This window comes from Diadema setosum, chromosome 7, assembly GCF_964275005.1.
Source record: "Diadema setosum chromosome 7, eeDiaSeto1, whole genome shotgun sequence".
NCBI lineage: Eukaryota > Metazoa > Echinodermata > Echinoidea > Diadematoida > Diadematidae > Diadema > Diadema setosum.
In genome coordinates this window covers 25281737-25301546 of record NC_092691.1, presented here as the reverse complement: position 1 = coordinate 25301546, position 19810 = coordinate 25281737, and the positions used below count along the sequence as shown (strand labels likewise).

The 19810-nt window shown below is 38.3% G+C and overlaps 1 protein-coding gene across 1 annotated transcript; it reads right to left on the bottom strand.

The window, feature by feature from the left end:
• Positions 1 to 6048: 6048 nt before the first annotated feature.
• On the bottom strand, positions 6049 to 10534 carry LOC140231133 (monocarboxylate transporter 12-like). The gene is made up of 3 exons (XM_072311285.1): positions 10271 to 10534; positions 8266 to 8848; positions 6049 to 6191 (listed from the first exon to the last, which is right to left on the bottom strand). The coding sequence occupies exons 1-3, from the start codon at positions 10532 to 10534 to the stop codon at positions 6049 to 6051; spliced, it is 990 nt and encodes a 329-aa protein (XP_072167386.1).
• Positions 10535 to 19810: the final 9276 nt, after the last annotated feature.

Genomic DNA, 19810 nt, shown 5'->3' with positions numbered 1-19810 from the left:
TCCGTTATATCTTCCAGAAACTGCAGGTAAACGGTGGTTAAGACACCTAAATTTTGCAAGTGAAGTTCTATAAAAACATGGCAATTTAGTTAAATAAGAATCCAGTGATAAGGAGCTCTTAAAAATCCTATAGTTGATGCACTGCGTGCTAGTGTTAACTTTATTCATCCAGTTTTGAGTATACAAATCACAAAGCCTGAGTTTAATTGCTGGCCTCAGCCACTTAATAGACAAGTGTCCATAGTCTTGCCACACATTCGACAGTCCTAAGTCGTTTAATATTTTCTGGATGTGTAGTAACCATGGAGAGGAATAAACGTCATGTTGGTGTAAAAGCTTTAGGATATTGCACATAATCGTAGATATTTTAACTTCTTTACCATTTAAAGTTCGGAACCAAAAATTAACCATTCTTTCCTTTATTGTTCGCGACATTTCAAATTTCCCAAGCTCACCAAGGGCCATGCAGTTCATTGTAGTTTTTCTTAATCTTAACACCTGTTTACAATAATTTGTATGGAAGGCTTCAATTTGCTTTAGATTTTCGTAACCCCATACCTCGCTTCCGTAGATAAGAATTGGCAAAACAAGTTTATCAAAAAGGTCTAATTGAATATCTAAAGGCAGCCTTAATTTTCTAGATTTTATCAACAAGTTATACATGGCTCTCTTTGCTTGACTGATTTGTTTATCTTGGGCATTTTTGAAATTATTTCTGTAGCTGAACACTACTCCCAAATATGTATACTCATCAACAACTTCTGTGTTAAACATAAATGGTTTAAATCTCCTGACCTTTCCTCTCGAGAAAATAACCACTTTCGTTTTACTGATATTGACTTGGAGAGACCATAACTTACAGTATTCACTGAGAGCATTTAAAGCCAACTGTAATTCATGTTCGCTTGTTGCTAGTATCAGCGTATCGTCTGCATACAGAAGCGAATAAAGTTTTAAAAGAACGTCTATGCCATTGTCGAACATGAGCTCCTTCATATTTTTTGGTAACAAATGAACACCATTGAATCTCTCTCTCATGTACAACTCAAAATCGTTCAAATATATAGCAAAGAGAAGAGGAGATAAATTCTCACCTTGTCTGACACCCATATTGCAATTGAAAAAATCAGACCTCTCATTATTATTTATTACGCAAGATTTAAGACGGGAGTACATATTATATATTACTCTGAACACTTTCCCCTTGACGTTGTTTTGTATAAGCTTATACCACAAAGATGTTCTGTCTATTGAATCAAATGCCTTTTTGTAATCTACGAAGGCGCAGTAAAATCTTTTCTTTTGGGAAAGGTACAAATCTATGACAGAATGCAGCACAAATACATGGTCAATTGTGGAATAATTCTCTCGAAATCCTGCCTGTTCTTCACCAATAAGATCTAAGGAATTTAGATATTGATTGAGTCTTTCATTTATAATGGAAGAAAATAGTTTTTCAACACAACTTAATAATGAAATACCGCGATAATTATCTGGATCATCAATGGAACCTTTCTTTTCATAGATTGGACGAATAAGACCTATTGACCATTCTGTTGGTATGATCCCTGTATCAAGAATGACATTTAACACAATTTAGTTAACACACCTATCAATGAACCACTGCTATTTTTCAAACACTCGTTCACTATCAAATCACTTCCAGAGCTTTTGTTATTTTTCAGTAGCTTGATATGCTTTACTACTTCTTCCCCAGATATTGGGTCGTTAAAAATTTCGAGCGTCTTTGCTATATAGCAAAGACGCTTCTCAGTTGCTGAGACGCGCGGTCTTTGAAGTTTTTGTTGTTGTTTATCAAGCGTCTTTGATTGTTTTTAGTGGTGCTTGAGAGGCGCACACTAATTTTGCATGCGCGCCAAAGAGGTTTTTGATGCGCGCGTTGTAACAACTCGGACCATTACTGCGAGTAGCCAGAACGCTATGTACAATGTAGTTTACAGGCCGCTCCCATATGCATAGTATACAACGCTGTACAATCCAGAGGGACAACCAATACAACTCATCCCGCCGTCAAGCAAAGCGAGGCCGAGTTATCCCCGAGTCCGAGTCTAGCCTGACCCCGTTCGGGTAAGTTCTGAGACTGAACGTTTTTGGTTAATATTTCCCATTTTCGTCGTTACCCATCGAATATCTTGTTATTACAGCGTTATTCCGCACATTTCCTAGGCATACGTTTTTTGGAGCAAAATACATATTTTGGAGCAAAATTTGACAACTTTTGCAGGCGTACCAGAACTTTCTTTGGGCTTTAAGATCGGGAGGGAAGTCTGAATTGACCTCTGATGACCTCCAGAGGTCAATGACCTCAAAATATGATAAAAAATTGATATTTTGCCTCATTGATGAATGTTAAATATGGTAATGATGTACTAAAAACTCATTTTTTTTTTCGTTACAGTGGAATTGTCTTCATGTTCCATAGAACCCCAACAGGTTTCTACCTTTGACCTCTGATGACCTCCAGAGGTCAATGACCTCAAAATATCAGAATATTGATATTTTGTCATTGATTAATGATAAACACGGCAATGATTCTTTTCGACTCGCGGGATAGGCTACAATCCTTTCTCAGGCAAAGGTTCTGAATTATCGGGTCGTGCTCAGTCTGCACACCGTGAGCTGAACACCATATCAAGTATACGTGTGCAATGATTGTGTGCAATGATTTGGGAAAATGCATGGAAAAATCAAAATGCATATGTACATGTTTATGTATTTTACGTGGAATCAGTTCCCTTCTGTTGTCTTCATCAATCTTGCAATGTTGTTGTTTATTATTTTCCCTCTTCATCACGAGTATGATATGGAACGTGTTGATCATTTCACGTGAAGTTGTGATCTCGGAAAATGCAAGACTGTATTGCAGGTGGCCTTCAATTTGTTTTTCACATTGGATTATTGACATGTTTAACAGACTGTAACTCACCAAGATGCCTCTTTAAATGTTTTGAAAAAAACTTCTGCTTGATTTCACACGAGCGGATGATTATGTCTTTCTGCTGTCATCGTGTGTGAAACAAAGTATTGTTTCTCTTCAAAAGATAGCGTGCCAATCTGCACTTACTGTTGGTGCTCTATATAAGATAAGACATTACAACCCACCTCCAGCCTAGACATCCGTAGGCCTTGTTTTGTAGAGCGGGATCTGAACATCTCTCATAAAGCGAGACTTCTCTTTTCTTTTCTTTTCTTTTTTCTTTTCTTTTTTTTTTCTTTTCTTTTCCCCACTAACAATGTGAAACAAAGTATTGTTTCTCTTCAAAAGATAGCGTGCCAATTAATCTGTACTTAGGTTGGTGCTCTAAACAAGACATTCCAACCCACCTCCAGCTTAGATATCCGTAGGCGTTGTGGTGTAGACATGGTCAATAGAGCGGGACTTCTCTTTTCTTTTCTTTTCCTCACTGACAAATAAGTTTAGCAGGAAACGTAGAAGCATTCACACATACTGTTTACATTTCCTATCACATGCTTTTAACATCGGAATTTTCACGTACACATTTTCCCTGGAATTTTGCCAAAAACTTTTCAACACAATACATGTTCAAAAGAAACCATTATTTTGTTCATACATTTTGATTAAAGGGGCCTACTTATCACCGTCCACGTACTCGAACAGTTTTCGCTAAAGATACAAGTATGTTCACAAGACTGCAAACAGTAGAATGATTTGCCCCTTAAAAAATCAGACTACATCTCTTGAAATGTCTTCAAACGTAAATTAAAGTCATTCCTCTTAAACGATTTCTATTATATATATATATACATACATATATATGATACTTGTAGTCCGCGTGTTGGTACCAGCACAGAAAAGATGACGAAGTAGGGTGGTAATGCATTTCAGTCCAACAGTGCTATCTATTCAGACCGAATTTATGTCATTGTCGACCCTGAGGAAGACGAATGTATTCGTCGAAAATTTGGTCTGAATAAACAGGACTGTTGGACTGAAATGCATTACCACCCTACTTCGTCATCTTTTCTATATATATAAACACCTACTGTCCTACTTTAGCGGGGGGGGGGGGGGGGTTGGCAAATTACTCAAATCCGATTTATTGATGTTTTCCTGGAAAAAAATATGGCGTAGAAATCAATCCTATATTGAGATATGCCATTGGAATCGCCAGCGCAATATATACATATTATATATAGATTTGTAGTACAAGTGCATATTTAGTGCAGCGTAACCAAGATCTAGGCCTTTCATTCACAAATGCCTCCAAACATCAATATTCTGATATTCAAAGTTCATTGACCTCTGAAGGTCATCAGAGGTCAAATCAGACTGACCTCCCGATCTTAAAATGAATCTTATGGTATGTACTAACACTGGTGAAAGTTTCATGCTTTAGTCAAATTTTGCACAATTCTCGTGATTTTGAGGGCTTAACTGCTCTACTATAGCCTCAGATAGTGAGAGTGGAAAATTCCATGTCAGCTTGCCGACCTAGTTGATTGCTGACCGCTCATTCCGGTTTAGACCAGTTCACGGTCAGGTGTAGATTGCGTAAATAGGCGTATTTTAATATTCATATGGTAGTTATAAATCCAATCACAGTTATTGTTTATGCGTAAAGTTTCTTCGTATCAATTTGCATATTTCACTTTTAACCAATGGCGACCCGAGGTTCGCACCTCAACACGCACTTGTTTGGAACATTAGTTCGCGATCACATTCAGCACGCTATTTCAAATCACTCGCACCTCGATCCTGCTTGAGCCAAGACATCATCACTACACTCCCGTTTCAACCACCGTAGAGGAACGACCTCCGGATCACCTGCGGTAGAGTCACCCTTCACCTTCTGTGTTTTTATGGGCCCGCTGGCTGTTTAAAGTTTCTACCCGGCAGCTGTCCTCTCTGCGCACCGTATTTGTACCAGAGATTCGGGGATGGAGCTTCGCAGTTTTGTTGCCTCCTGCACAGAATTTTCATTTATTCGTCCTCCGACACGTCTCATTGTCGTCGAGTGACTGCAACCATACATCGTTCTCGCCATGGACGACTCACTGTCCGGCTGAGCATCGACATCGTTCCAGGCGACTCACCGTCCTGTTGAACTTATCTTCTTCAGCCTCCCGCCGACTCACAGCGCTGGTAGAGAGCTGCATTTCATCTTTCTCCTAACCTCCGTTATGGCTCTTCAGCCCCGTATGACGGGGCGTCGCATCTTTAAGCGTCTCCAGCACTCATCGTCATCATAACGACTTCTTCACCGCCTGTAGAGACCCCCTTTTCATCCATACACCATCTTAAACTTCGCGAGTTCACCTCTGACAGTCTCGTCAAATCGCGATAGCCGCAGCTTCCTGTGCGCACGATAGAATCGCGTTCGGACAAAGACTTCTCCAGGAACTCATATTATTCACATTCGGAACTTTTAATTCCATTTTTATACTTACGTGAGTTGGTTATATTGTCATGTAATAGCGGCGGCCTTCCGCTATACAAACAGCGCCAATCTCATTGCTTAGCATGTTAATACACCTCTGCTCTGCTAATGTTATTTACCACATGTCACATTATCCAATGTCACGTTTTCATTTGTGCAATAGCTAATGACATTCTATTTTTATGATAAACATCTGAAAAGGGAATCTTATGATTCTTGTGTAAATCCTTTGTGTCGTCAATCCACGTAGTTTTTGATATGAAAAATAAAAATAGGAATTTGGTAAACAATTTTCGCGCACGCAAGCACAAACCAACACATGCATTCACCTTGCACATGCATTCATTCATCCAAAAACAAAATCTCCTAAAATACGATTTAACAATATACGAGCGAGTAAGGGGTTAAAGGAACGCTGCTTCTCAATTGCTGATCAAAGATTTCAGTTGGAGGCTAATAATTTCCTCTTAATTCTGCTGTATTCTCTTTCAGATATTATGTGAATCGTATCAGGAAATCTTATAAAAATACAATCTGTGCTAAGTTTCGTGGTCATTCAACACGGCTTGCAGAGTTTATTCCGAAACTGCTGTGACTTCACTCTTTGCGACGCTTATCAGTTTTGGTGTCAGTTATCCTTGGTCGTCCGTTGTTCGTTGAAACAGCGAAAGACGCTTACAGATATGAGAACTAGCAGGCCACAGGAGAGATCGACCAAGCCAGCGACGGCGAAGGCTAGGTTGTACGAGCCAGTGGAGTCAAAGACAGCCCCTGTGGAAGACGGAAAGATCCAGTGGAAGAAAGAAACCAGTCTCACACAAACAAAGTTGGATTCATGGTCTAAGGTAGAGGTCAGAGGTCGAAAAAAATGGCGCTGGATGGAAGGACTATTGCTTGACGTCCAACATGTCCAATCGGCATGGGTGTAACAGCTTCTGTTATAATACCATGGCTAAAATTGATATAAAACCATTTTTTTTTTCTCTCATTCTAATAAGTTTCCCTTCGGGGACTGAGAAGCTTAAACTGATGATGCCAAGTCGTAATAACTATATTATTCACAGTAATGATGTAACAATATTATGCCGGCTATACAATTCTAAGAGTGGTGATATTAAGGTTTGATAATGTAAGCATGTACACTTATCATTAAAACAATATTATCCTTATCAATCTCTTATGAGTTCATCGATAAGAGTTCCAAGTCTGACTCTAAACATGAAGAAATGGAACATAGGTCAGTGTTTAGGTGTCATTAAAGGGGAATTCCGGACCAATCAAAAGTTAGTCTGAAAAGAGATAAGCACAACCGTAACATGAAATTTGATCAAAATCGGAAAAGAATTAGGGATGGTATGACGTTGTGAATTTCGTTAATTGTCACTAAATATTTCTTGAACAATCAATATGAATACATGTATGTGGCAAATTGATGATGTCATCACCTCACAGCTTTCCATAACGCAATTACCATGGCCCGGCCTCAAAACCTGGAATACCTGACTGATGATTATTCCTATTCAGCCGGGAATAACATGATATTTTATACTCTTCATTTCTCTGACGCTCCTTCTCTCTCTCTCTCTCTCTTGCATGATTAATTAAGAATTGTGACATCATTGATGACATCGAAAAACCACTCATTTAAAATTTCCATATCAACTGTTAGATAACTTTTTTTTTTGCAAAAAATTAATAAATCTGTAGGATTTATATCTTCCTTTATTCCTTCTATTCCGATTTGATCAAATTTTGGCTATTGTGCTTGTAATATTTAATCATTCTTTCTTTTCAGATCAACTTTAAACCGGAATCACCCTTTAACAGGTTGAACAGCCGAAAACTGCTCAAATCGTTCGAATGTGAATGTCGTATTATCTAGCATTTGTCAGCTCTGTGTTCTATATACCAGATGTATCTGTTCTTGTCGTATCTTTGTGTTTATTTATCCGTTTGCCTATTACTCGCTGCATTTTCCGTGAAATCCGGACCAAAATGAAGCGACGGTATACTGCTTGTGCTGATGGTTTACTTCCTTTGCAGTATTCCACAGTTGATATTATGTACCATCATATTCTAAATATCTCAGAATGATTAATATGTCTAATCAAGTATTTCATTTCCTTGATGATGAATTATTCGATTCATTAAGACACCTGTTTGTAGAATCTACACAGAATAAATCTGACACATTGGTCATTTTTCGATAATTTAGTTGCTTGGAATGTTAGTTCGCCTTTCTGAAATGAAATAATAAGGATATTGATTTTTGATAATTGAATCACCAGATATTCAGGCAACTTTGTTGATCACCCCTGTTACCTTTCCTCAATAGCAGCTTGCAGGCCTCATACGGTCATACTATGTTGCTGTAATTTTCTATGTATTTGTGTTTTTTTTTTATTTCTTTCTGTCCTATCTGTTCTGTAATGTCTGTCATGTTCAGAATGACTTTATATAATTATATCATATACATGTATTTTCTTTTTTTTTTCATGAGTCCACGAGTCCATGAGTCGATTGTATGAGCTGTCCACAGCATACATGCTTTGCTGTTAGTGGATTCCTCATTTTTTCTTTATTCCTTAGAGCATGAATAATGTAACATAAATTATTACACGATTGATTGGAAAATTTAATACTTATGTATCATGCTTTCAATACCTCTAATTTTCATCATACAGCCAATTATTGTGTATTTAAAATCAATTTTGATTCTCTCATGTTATAATTTGTTCTGTGAAAAAAAAGAAAAGTAATATCAATTGAATTGAACAGATATGATAAAAAGAAGGCTACACCCAGTGCAGCACACCTTTACGCTGTATATACACCTCGCACTTACCCATAATTAACCCTCCAATTCCTTCGCCAATTCCGAAGTTCAGGTACGCGAGTGATATGGCCGAAACGAAGAAAGAGTCTGGCACAATGACTTTGGGCAAAAGAGGGTTCAAGACGACACCAGCCCCACAGGTGAAACCATTTACGACAGACAGGACGGCCAGCAACGAAAACGAGTCAACGACGATGTTCAAGAAGAACGCGACAGCTGCGCAGACGTGTATGAATGCATACGTGAAGTGGTCGGGCACCACTTTGGCTTGGCTGAAGAATCCGGCGAGGAGACGACCGAGAATATTTGAGGCGCCACCTATCGTGGCAAGCGTTACAGCCTTTCCGGCGGGAATCCCCTTAGATAGTGCATTCGGAATGACGAAGATAATCCATGAGCTGTACGTCAGTCCCGTGAGGAAAGACGCAAAGATAACAATGACGCTCGCAGGATGTCGCTGAAATAATTCAATGTTCATCAGCGCCCTCGCAGCATCCAAACATGAAAATTCGCCACACGTCATGGAACTGACATTCTGTTGCGAATGGCTACGTTCCTCCTCGACTAAACTTCGATAAGATGTACCTAAATGCTGAAAAAAAGAAAGAAATGCAATCATGACATTCTGAAGATGACATTTTGATTTGACGTTACCAAATAAATTTTTACCAAATCTTGTGATACAGAGCCTATAAAAAAAGAAATCCACCTTTGGAGGCCTACCATTTAGTAATTGTCAGTTATGGAGAGTTCAATGTTGGTTCTGAGGAAAGAAGAACCCCTCCTCTTTCCATTGATACCTAATTATGTCGACAAATGTCACGCATGACTGAGCTCATGAAATTTAAAGATAACAATGTCAAAGTGCACTTTTTCCAGATTTGAGTATCACATGAAGGAACAATGAACATCTCCTTGAATGAATGGGATCTGTCAGTGAATGTGGTAAAATTAACAGGCCAACCTGCATGGCTGCAGGTTTGTGTTTAGGGCTTCTTCTAACCTTTTATGGTCCATAACCTTCAACATGACCACCATTGTTGATAAATTGGTCACTTCAACAAAGGCTAACCCATTATCCATTTTCTCTCTCCATATTCAAGACATGGTTTGTCACAGCGAGCTATGTGTTAACGAATATGAACAGAGTAAAAAGGGACTGTGTTGGTTGCCCTTAGTGGAAGTGACCACGTTATCAAACAGATGGCCATCTTAAAGGTTAGGGAACAAAATGTTCGAAGAAACCCTGAACACAAACCCTGAAAACAAATCTGCGTTCATACATGCCGGCCTATTTATTTGGTCATGCACTTTCATTGACAGATCTCATCCATTGTTCCTTCGTGTGACAATGAAACTTGGAAAGAGTGCAATTTGTCATTGTTGTCTTGAAAGTTCATTTGCTCAGTCATGCGTGACATTTGTCAGCATAATAAGGTGTTAATGGAAAGAGGAAGAGTTTTTCTTTCCTCACAACCAACAATGCACTCTCAACAGCTGACAATAATATGAAATGAAAAATGGTAGGCCTCCAAAGTTTACGACATTTGCTCCTGCAACAATTGTTCCGGTCTTATTTTCTCCAAATACTTAGGGTTAGGGTTATGAAAGGGTTTTTAGGTTAAGTTTAATGTGAGGATAAGAATTAGGGCTAGGGCTATGTTTGCGGGAAGAATTTATGTTTGGCTTAGCGTGCAGATATTTAATTGTCAAGTGCTTGTAGTTTTACTTTGCTCTACGGTACATTACTGAATCTCTTTACAAATGTTTTTGCAAATTTCGCTCTATTTTTTTTTTTTTTTTTTTACTTATCCGGATTTCACCAGCCCCTCCCACAAACACACACACGGACACACACTCACGCGCGCGCATACACACTCAGTATGCATTGCTATTCTTGCAGATATAAATTCATAAAACAACATTTGTGTAATGAATGTTTTGTATTTTCTTTCACTCTTGGATGTAAAGAAAAAAAAATAATTGAATTGAATTGAATTATTATAATAGATACCCCAGAATCACTCTCAGCTACAGTTCGTTGACCGCGTGGTCGAAAGAGGGCGCAACTGACGAGGGCGTGAAGACTGAATCCACCCATGACGAGCATGGCGCCCCTCCAGCCGTAGGTCAGCCGGAGCTCTTCGGCTGCAACCGGGAGTGTCATCATTCCTAGCCCTCCAGCAGTAAGTATCACACTCGTAGTGATTTCGAACATGTCGGGAAAGTACTCTAACAAGCTCATATGCGTTGGGAATGTGACAAGACCGTATCCCATCCCTGCGTTAATGCATCAGGACCGGGGGGGGGGGGATGGGGGTAGAAAATAACAGGAAACATCAGGGCCTAAAAATACTACCGCCTTCAAGTCGTCTGTATTAATTGTAAGAGAGGAAAAGACTGCTCCGATGACAATAAATAATATTTCATGATCAAAGAAAACCATTCTAATAATTTCGCTTTTTACATCAATGTTGTATCGAGCGTTGAATGGGGAAGACAATTTCATTTCCATGTTTAAGTTAACTATGAGTAATAAACAAAAATGAAAAAAAGCATACAGCATGGTTAATATCAAACTAAATCGAGGGCAAAAAAAAAAAATCAGATAATCAAAAAAGTAGGAGAGATTAGACATGCCATGCGTCGTCATGAAACAGGGGCAATGATTCTTAGCGCACGTGAAAATCAAATGTTTACGGTGATGACGTCAACACCTACAGTTACACAGGTTTATAAAAAAAAATCAAATTCAATGGAGAAAGTAGCAGTTTGACATTGTGAAATGATTCACTACATACGAGGTTACTGCAAACGAATAATGCTATGAGTTCTACAGAACATTTTTTTTTCTTTTACTGTAAAAGCAGAAATTTAGCGCAAATTGGAGTTGTTGTTGTTGTTGTTGTTTTCTTGATTTACCTCAGCTTATCTAAGCTTTGCTTGGTGCAATCAGGGAGGCCTCCCTGGTGCAGTAAACGGCATTAATCCACTAACTCAAAGTATGTCTTGTATTGTATCACTGATGTATCGAAAACAGAAAAGGAAAAAAGGATAATCGAAAAAAAAAACAACAGTAACAACAAGAAATCATGCCGAAGACATCGAATGGCTTCAAGTTTTACCTGATATTAAGAGAGCTAGGAGGAAGTGGTAAGCCTTCGTCGCAAACGAGGATGCAAGGTACCCCATAGTCCCGATAAGACAACCAGTCATGGTGAGCTGTCTCAGTGAAGTTAAGCGCATCAGCGTAGGACAGACGAAGGCTGAAATTGAATATAGATTAGGCGGGAGTGAAGATTTTATCCCACTCTCTTCCTGATTTTTATATCCCGAGGGGTCCCCTGCCAAGTTTGGTCAAATTCCGGCCACCATTTTTCAAGAAAGATGTCGGACGTCGGACGACTCACTGACGCCGAACTGTGAACGACGGCAACATTCTCAATGAGCCATTCGCCTTAGGTGAGCTTAACACACACACACACACACACACACACACACACACACACTCACTAACACATTATACACATACAAACACAAACCAATAGAAAACAGAACAAACACAAAATAAAACAACAAACAAAACAAAAGGAAGTAAAAAAAGGAAAATGCTAATATAGAAAGACAACGAGAGGCCAACCCACTTGACAGAGAGGTTATCCCACGAGACCAACACCCACGAGTCATACAACCCACGCGCTCCACACTAGGCAAATGAGGACCCCAAGTTCGATACTAGGCAAACAAGACCCAGTAGTTTGATACTACGGAAATAATGTTCACACGAGTTCGACACTACACAAAAAAAGCTCACGAGTCCGACACAAAGTGAAAAGAGCCCACGAGACCGACACCAGGCAAATAAGACTCCTGAGTCCGACACTAGGAAAAAAAAAAAAAACATCCACGAGTTCGACAGGATTAACAGTGCCATCTATATGCCAACTACAGGTATGTATTTGTACAGGGTGTTGCATTAATGACAAAAAGGGGAAAATGATAGGAGGGGCAGTTCTTTCACGCTGCCAGGAGCGAAATTTAGAACATTGTACTTCTCGTGGGCACCCCTCTACCCCCCCCCTCCCCCCACCGAAAAAAAAAGACAAGAAAACGATATATGGCTTCAAGTTTACAGCTGTGGGTCTTTGATAAAGACATTGCTATCTTTAATAGGCTTTCCTCATTTCTTGCTAGAAGTGATAGATGGGCCGGAAGTCAATTTTTTTTTTCCTGTTCTCTCTCTCTCTTCACTACTACAGTATTTACACATATCCTATCCGACTGTCGAGAAGTATAAGAATTTAGAAAAACAATATGATATCATTGTTTAACTATGCTGTTTGAAATCATATCAATAAACATTGATGAAAACTTTTGATAACGCAGTGATTATTCCTCGATTTGTGGTTTTTGTTTGTAGTATGTATCCTCAAAAACAGTGAATTTTCGAAGAAATAAATAGCTGTTTACATGGATGAATCTTCTTTTCCTGCACCATAACAAATGCCTTGATAGACGCTTGCGTTATCTGCTATTTATTCATACTAAAACCATACATTCGCTGATTACAAATCCTGTAAAGGTGCGCACTTCGACCTGGACCATTTTGTAAAACGTTTCCTTGTAAATTTCATTTTACAACTAGACGTTTTTTTTTCTAGAAGGCTAATTTCATTTTGCGCATCATTTCATGTTTGTTTGTTGTTTTTAATTTTTGTTTCTGCGTAAGCATATGCTTTGCCGGGAGGGAAGGGACGGCTACGCTCGAATAATAATAATCATAATAATAATCATAATAATGGGCGGTAAAGGTACAATTACCAAAAACAAAACACCAAAAAACATTATTCAGTACCGAGGCAATACATGTTTAGAAACGTTTTGATGTCGATAGATAACAGAAGACAAATAGGCGTCTTGATTATCAGCAGAAATGCTGTTGTGTCTTCGAGTGGAGCAGTCCCTGGCTAAACACAGTATAGGTTTTTGCAGTCATTTCCGTACGTTTGTCATTCAATTTGTTAATGGGATAATTAAAAACGCTCTCTACATACGTCATTCATTACCTCTAAAGTGCTGTGTTTGTTTGTACAGATTCCATTCCCATGAACTCCCCACCAAACTGTTAAACATGCTCCGTTTTATCTCAGCTATTATAGTTATCCAACCAGAACCTCTACAAAAGCGCACCTGGAAAAGCCAAGAACTGCCCTTGCCCATCGATTTATACGCTGGTCCCGACATCTGGAATCCTCTTTCTCATGAAATATGACAGTTGCAAAACCTAAAATACTTTTAGAAGACAGGTAAAGAAAGCCCTTCTTTGCAAGTGTATTTAAGCGATACCAGTTTCATGGTTCTTGCCTGCACCCCCAGGTTCACATCAGGTTAAACATCACGTACACATAGTAACGAGTCTTTCCATGTTACCTGGGCCCCGTTTTATCAAAAAATATAATCGATTATAAATTTCCTTACCACATAGGCTGCCATAGACTTATGATAAAAATCAACTATATAATCAATTATAACTCTTCATAAAACAGGGCCCAGAATTACATGTATCAATTTTGTATGCCCTTAACCACCATGATGTATAGACCATCACCCCTTTCTTATATTCCCCTCTATCTTTCTTCCTTTCTCTTTTCTTCTCTCACATCCCTAGCTGTGAATCCAATGAACATGCATGATATTTTTTTTTCAATAATGTTTCAGCACATGATTATGTGCAAGTTATCCCCATTGAACATCCCAGTTAAGCTTTTCATAGTTTATAACGATCCACACAAAATATACGTTAACATATTCCATGTACAAACTATGTGCATATTTGTGTATAATGCATGTATCAATGCATTTTGTGAATAAATCAAATCATATCAAATGATAGAAAATAGTGCCATAAAGTTAGTCACTCAAATTCCCTTTTTTCGATCATTCAGCATTTACATCATTCAATTCAAATTTCCGTCGAAAGCATTCAAATTATGCGCAATGGAAGGATTATCGCGCATTCAAATTCAATTCAACGGAACCTCGCTATAGAGCTGAGTTATACCAGGGAGGTGGGAACAACCCTCTTCCCACCTCCTTGGTTATACAACAAAGCGTTGGCGACCGGTCAACTGCAGGCCTGCAGTAAGTAACTAAATGAAAGTGTGAAATGACAGAAAGAAAACAACTTATGAATTAGTAAAAGCCCTAAATTCGATTAGAAATGAAACGAAATGCAGCTGCATTCCACTATCCACTATATACCCCATGGAAGGATGGCGAGCACACGTCATCCAACAGGACGGAAGGGGTAGCATCAACTCTGTCACTCCCGTTTGATGTGTTCGTTGGTATACACACACCCAGATCTACCTCCAGAGATGTCTCAATCTCCCCGAATTAGACGGCTAAATGCCCTCAGACTAACTCTCCTTATGATTATCAAGACTTTAAATTAATAATAATTTTAAATAGTATTCTTTCCTCGATAAAAGAAATTGCATTGTCAAAGAAATAAACATTAAGGTTGTGGCAGGTTACACGCAACACTTTGCAGCAAGCTAGGTCCTCTTCTTCGGAAACAACCGTGACAGCAGGCGTAATATCAAATTAGCCATGACATCCAGAGCCACAAAGTTACAGATTTCTGTTTTATATATATTACTGTTTTTCTAATCATAATTGTGAATAACAATAATAATGATAGATATTACTACAATTTCTATAGCGCCATTTTCCACTCTGATTAAATGCTCAAGGGGCTTTACACCGAAGCACCATAAAAGAAGAAGATAAAAAAGAAGACATGAGAGTCTGTCTTTAAAACGTACTGTGGAGGACACTTTTACGCTTTGGTTCATGCAGCTGCTTTAATCATTGACATCTTTTTTTAATTTGCATTCATGGAAAGTGAAAGTCCACAGCAGTTTCTTTGGGTGTTTGCTCGGTTTTTTTTTTTTTCGCATTTACAGTTAGCTCATGCAAAGTCAGAACAAAACCGTGCGTTGTTAGCGCCACCAATTTGCCCAGGAATATGGTCCTCTGTATACCTTTTCCTACTCAATAAACCAATGAAAGAACAGGTGAATGAATATGTGAAGAATTTGCCAGTATACTTACCAAGACCTAGGGCTAATCCATGAGACAACCCAACAGCGAGCCCAGTTACTGCCGTAGAAATGTTAATATCGCCGCTGATATCATTAAGGAAGACGCCATAAGATTTTAAGGTTCCCACCTCCAGGTAGACAACTACAGCAGCACCCGACAGGATTAACAATCGCTCCCCCCGTGACATCCTGTACCTACTACCTTCCATCATCTGAAGAGATACAAATAAAGCACCATCAGTGTACAAAGAACACAAAGCTTTTACGTGTAACATTATTATTATTATTATTATTTTTACGCGGTAGTGTTACGGTACGAAACAGTTATCCCGGTACAAATAAGGACGATCAAACCAGGGAGGTGTATGAGTTTCATAGACACAACTCGCTCACGTAAAAAAATCCCACTTCATTCATTCATCGCAAAGAGCAGGGTACGAACTTGACAGAAAGATCGGTTTGCATCTTGTCGTCGGGGATATGTTCCGCGAAGACTACGTCTGGCTTCACGGAATCCCCTCCTCGGAGGAGAGCCGTAAATGTCAAAAAATGGAAAAAAAAAAAACGAAAAAAAAAAAAAAACATCCGGACAGACGGATTTTACTGTCTAGGTACTAACCTGATAAAGTGGTCCTCCTACCTATCCACACAAGCAGACGAGCGAAATGGTACCGACCCCTCGCAGTTCACCCCAGGTGACTAGCAATAGCCAGCAAACGATATGTCAACCGGGCACATTATGTGCCCTACGCTTTAAATGAACCAAGGGAATGAGCGTCACGGTTGAGCGAATGACACCTCTATTCAGTTCTTCGTCATTTTGGGAGTTCTTTCATAAAAATTCATATTATTAGGTCTATACACTGTGCATGCAAAATACGTGCCATTGAACTACAAAAGCAGCTTGTGGTTTCATACAAATAACAACTCGCAGTAACTTTTAGTGTGTTTACTCGGTTCCGGTCATGATTCTCGCAACTAATCTTGGTGAAAAAAGGCACTCGGGGGGAACTTTAGTATCACATCCAAGTGGCAATCTCCACGAAAAATAAAGAAATCAATGCTTTGTCGAGTAGACAATACAAAAAATTAGATTTAACTTGAACTTGGACTTTATTCTGTTCCATAAAAAGAACCCACAATGTACTATAGCAAACTGAGGACAGGGAAAGAGTACATAACATGCAATACTTATAACATTATAATAACTACAAATGAAACATGGAAACTACAAAAGACCAGGGTTTTGTCAGGGTAGTTCCCAACAAAAAAGAGTAAGAGGAAACAATATTGCTTTATGATCAAAACGTGAGACAGGTGAAAATATTACAAAAACAGGCACACATACACACACATTCACACACACACACACACACACACACACACGCACACACACACACACACATACACACAAAGAGGCCTCTTCTCTTGTCACGCTTCACTTCTGACGAAGTACAGTCAACCTGCCCGAAACGTAAAGTTCCTCGTTTCTCCTAGTTACTCTTATAACTAGATATCTTGCTCTATCTTCACTAGTTCTTTCTACTCTGTATTTCAGTTTTTCTTTCCTCTCTCTCTCCTACACTATTATCTGTTTCTATTCTACTTATCTTTTCTTCTCCATTTATTTCTTGCTTCCAAGTAACCCAACGGTCCTTTTCTGGACCACCGTATTAATTTACAGTTTTCTTCACAGGTTAGTTCTCTTGCCTTCTCCCCTCAGGACTACACTTTAACTGTATTTTTTTGCCTTTCTCCCACAGGAACCTCTTCAGGATTTAACTGTCATTAATTTTCCTCTCCACAATTTGTCTCTCTTCAGCAGCATTTATTTTTAGGATCCACCCAAGCCCCCCCCCCCTTTACTTTCTTAACTATCATTCCTCTTTTTTCCCCTTAAATTCTTCTTCTTCTTCTTCTTTTTCTTCTTCTCTTGCTGTTCTCCCCTCCTCTCTCCCTCTCTCTTTCTCTCTGTCTTTCCCTTCTCTCATCATAGTTTTATCTCTCCTCGACTTATCTTTCCTCTGCGGGATTATTCATCCTTTCTCCATTGATTCCGCATTCCACAGTCCACTTTGTTCTCCGACTTCGTTTTTCTCTTTGATTTGAATCTTCACTTCTCTCTCTTATCTCCATGATTTTCCAATCTTCAACTCCTCCCTCTTCCTCTTCCTCTTCCCTATTTCATCCTGCTTCTCCTAAAGATGTCCAAACATCTTACTTGATTCTCACCGTCTTACTTGATTCTCACTTCTCTACCGTCTCCACTAGTACAACTTCAACTTCCAGCCCATTACTGTCCCCCACTCTTCACTTTTTGCCCTCCTTACAACCCCCATATGTCACTTCCTTCTTCAATGCTCCTCTTTCTAGGTTCTTCTTCTGCCAAGCAACGATCCGGTTAAGGATTACATACACATGGTGTCACCGCAAACCTTTCTTACTCATTACTTTACCATGCAAACCTTCAAACAACACATATCAAGCTTTTGAATCAATATTTCATGAATTCTTAAATCAAAAGCTTTAGACAAATCAAGAAAAACACCAACAACATGCAAATTATCATTTAATGCAGTAAGAATAATATCCTGCAGATCTGCAACAGCCATTTCTGTTGAAAAATTGGTGCGAAATCCATATTGAGAATTACATGAAATATTATTACGTTACAAACATACATAAACGGTTATATACAACTTATTCAAGGATTTTTGAAAAAATGGTAATATTGATATTGGTCGATAATTTATGTTGAAATGCTTTTCTTCTTTTTGAAATACTGAAATAACTTTAGCAACTTTCAATTTCATTGGAACAATTCCTGTTATTAATGACAGATTAAATATAATTATGAGTTAAAGGCTTCAACAATAAATATTTTACTTTCTTAATAGAAATTATCGATATATTAAAGATTCCAGTACCTGCAGAATTTTTCATCCCACTATAGCACATAATGTCATGATCTTTTAACAGGAAAAAAGAAAAAAAGAATTGTTTGACTGACGAGAAGCAAAAGTCAATGGAACTGAAACATAATCATGTTCGTCTTCATTTACAATCTTTTCTATATTAACAAAATAATCATCAAAACAATTCGCAATATCTCTTTCATCTGTTATGTGCCGACCATTATCTAATACATAATTATGAAGGATATCTTGGCCTTTTCTTCCCCAATAATCCATTTATCACGGACCTTTTTTTTTTAATCATTAGAATACATCTGAAATCTGTCATAATAATGTTTTTTTTTTTCTTGGCATTTCTCAACAAAATAGTTACCTCGTTTTTCACTTCCCTATACTTCCTATTTACAATCTCATTTATTATTCAATACTTTTCTTTAATAGTCTGTGTTTTTTATTGATAAAGGACAATAATCGAATGAAATCTGAGGTTTCCTAATTTCGCTACTCTGATATGCATCTTTAAAGTGAAAACATAGTTTTGATAAAGGTTTGAGAACCCGTCTGGCACCATTTCATATTTGCTTGTAATACATCGAAAGAGTCTACCAAGAAACTTACCTGACTGCCGCGATTTGCCGGGATGGTGAGTTGTTTCGGAGTATTTTGAGATCAAAAGTAAAAGTCGGTATATTACAGAAGAATCCAGGTTAACTCGGTCTCAGGGACAACTCGGCCCTATTTCTGACTTTATACACACTTCCATATTATTTTTGTATTTTTATACCGTACGTTTTTTTTTTCCATATTAATCCATGCTCTTGAACCACTTAGCATGTATTTTATGACGTGAACATACAAGAAAAGAAATGAAATGAAAGTAGAAATAAAGTTTCAAGGAGATATTGTGCATTCACCCCCTTGCCGCTTTTTACTTTCTTTTCATGTTTGTGACACACACCACAATTTAACAGACAGATTGCATCTTTTGATCTCTCCTTGGTCGGTACAAAGTGCACGTATATGTGACAGAGATTTTATTACAGATTAAGTATCATATAGGATACACAATCATTGGACACGTATAACAAATATAGAGGTTGCGAACAATGGCGAACTATACTACAAGAGAAGTCTATCTTATTACTTTGTTCAAAGTATTTTTTTCTGTGGCTGCTTATTGACTACAGGCTATTGTAGAAAATGTAATGATAGATTTTTTTTTTCGTTGCAACTATCCACAGAATGCAGGTACAGGCATGTATAGGGACACATCGACTTTTAACGATTTGTTGTTTTGTTAAATCGTTAAAACGACAATGTATAACGAGCGATTAACGCTGATTTTGAACAAAGATTGCAGTTAGAGGTTAATTTTTGCTACTAATCTAGACATTCTGAGAAGCATATTAGGTATTTTTACAGCAATACAATCTGTGTAAAGTTTTGTTATAATGATCATTCCACAGCTTGCACAATTTATTTCGAAATTGCTTCAAGAAACAGCTCTCGTTGGAATGCTTATCAGGCTTAGCG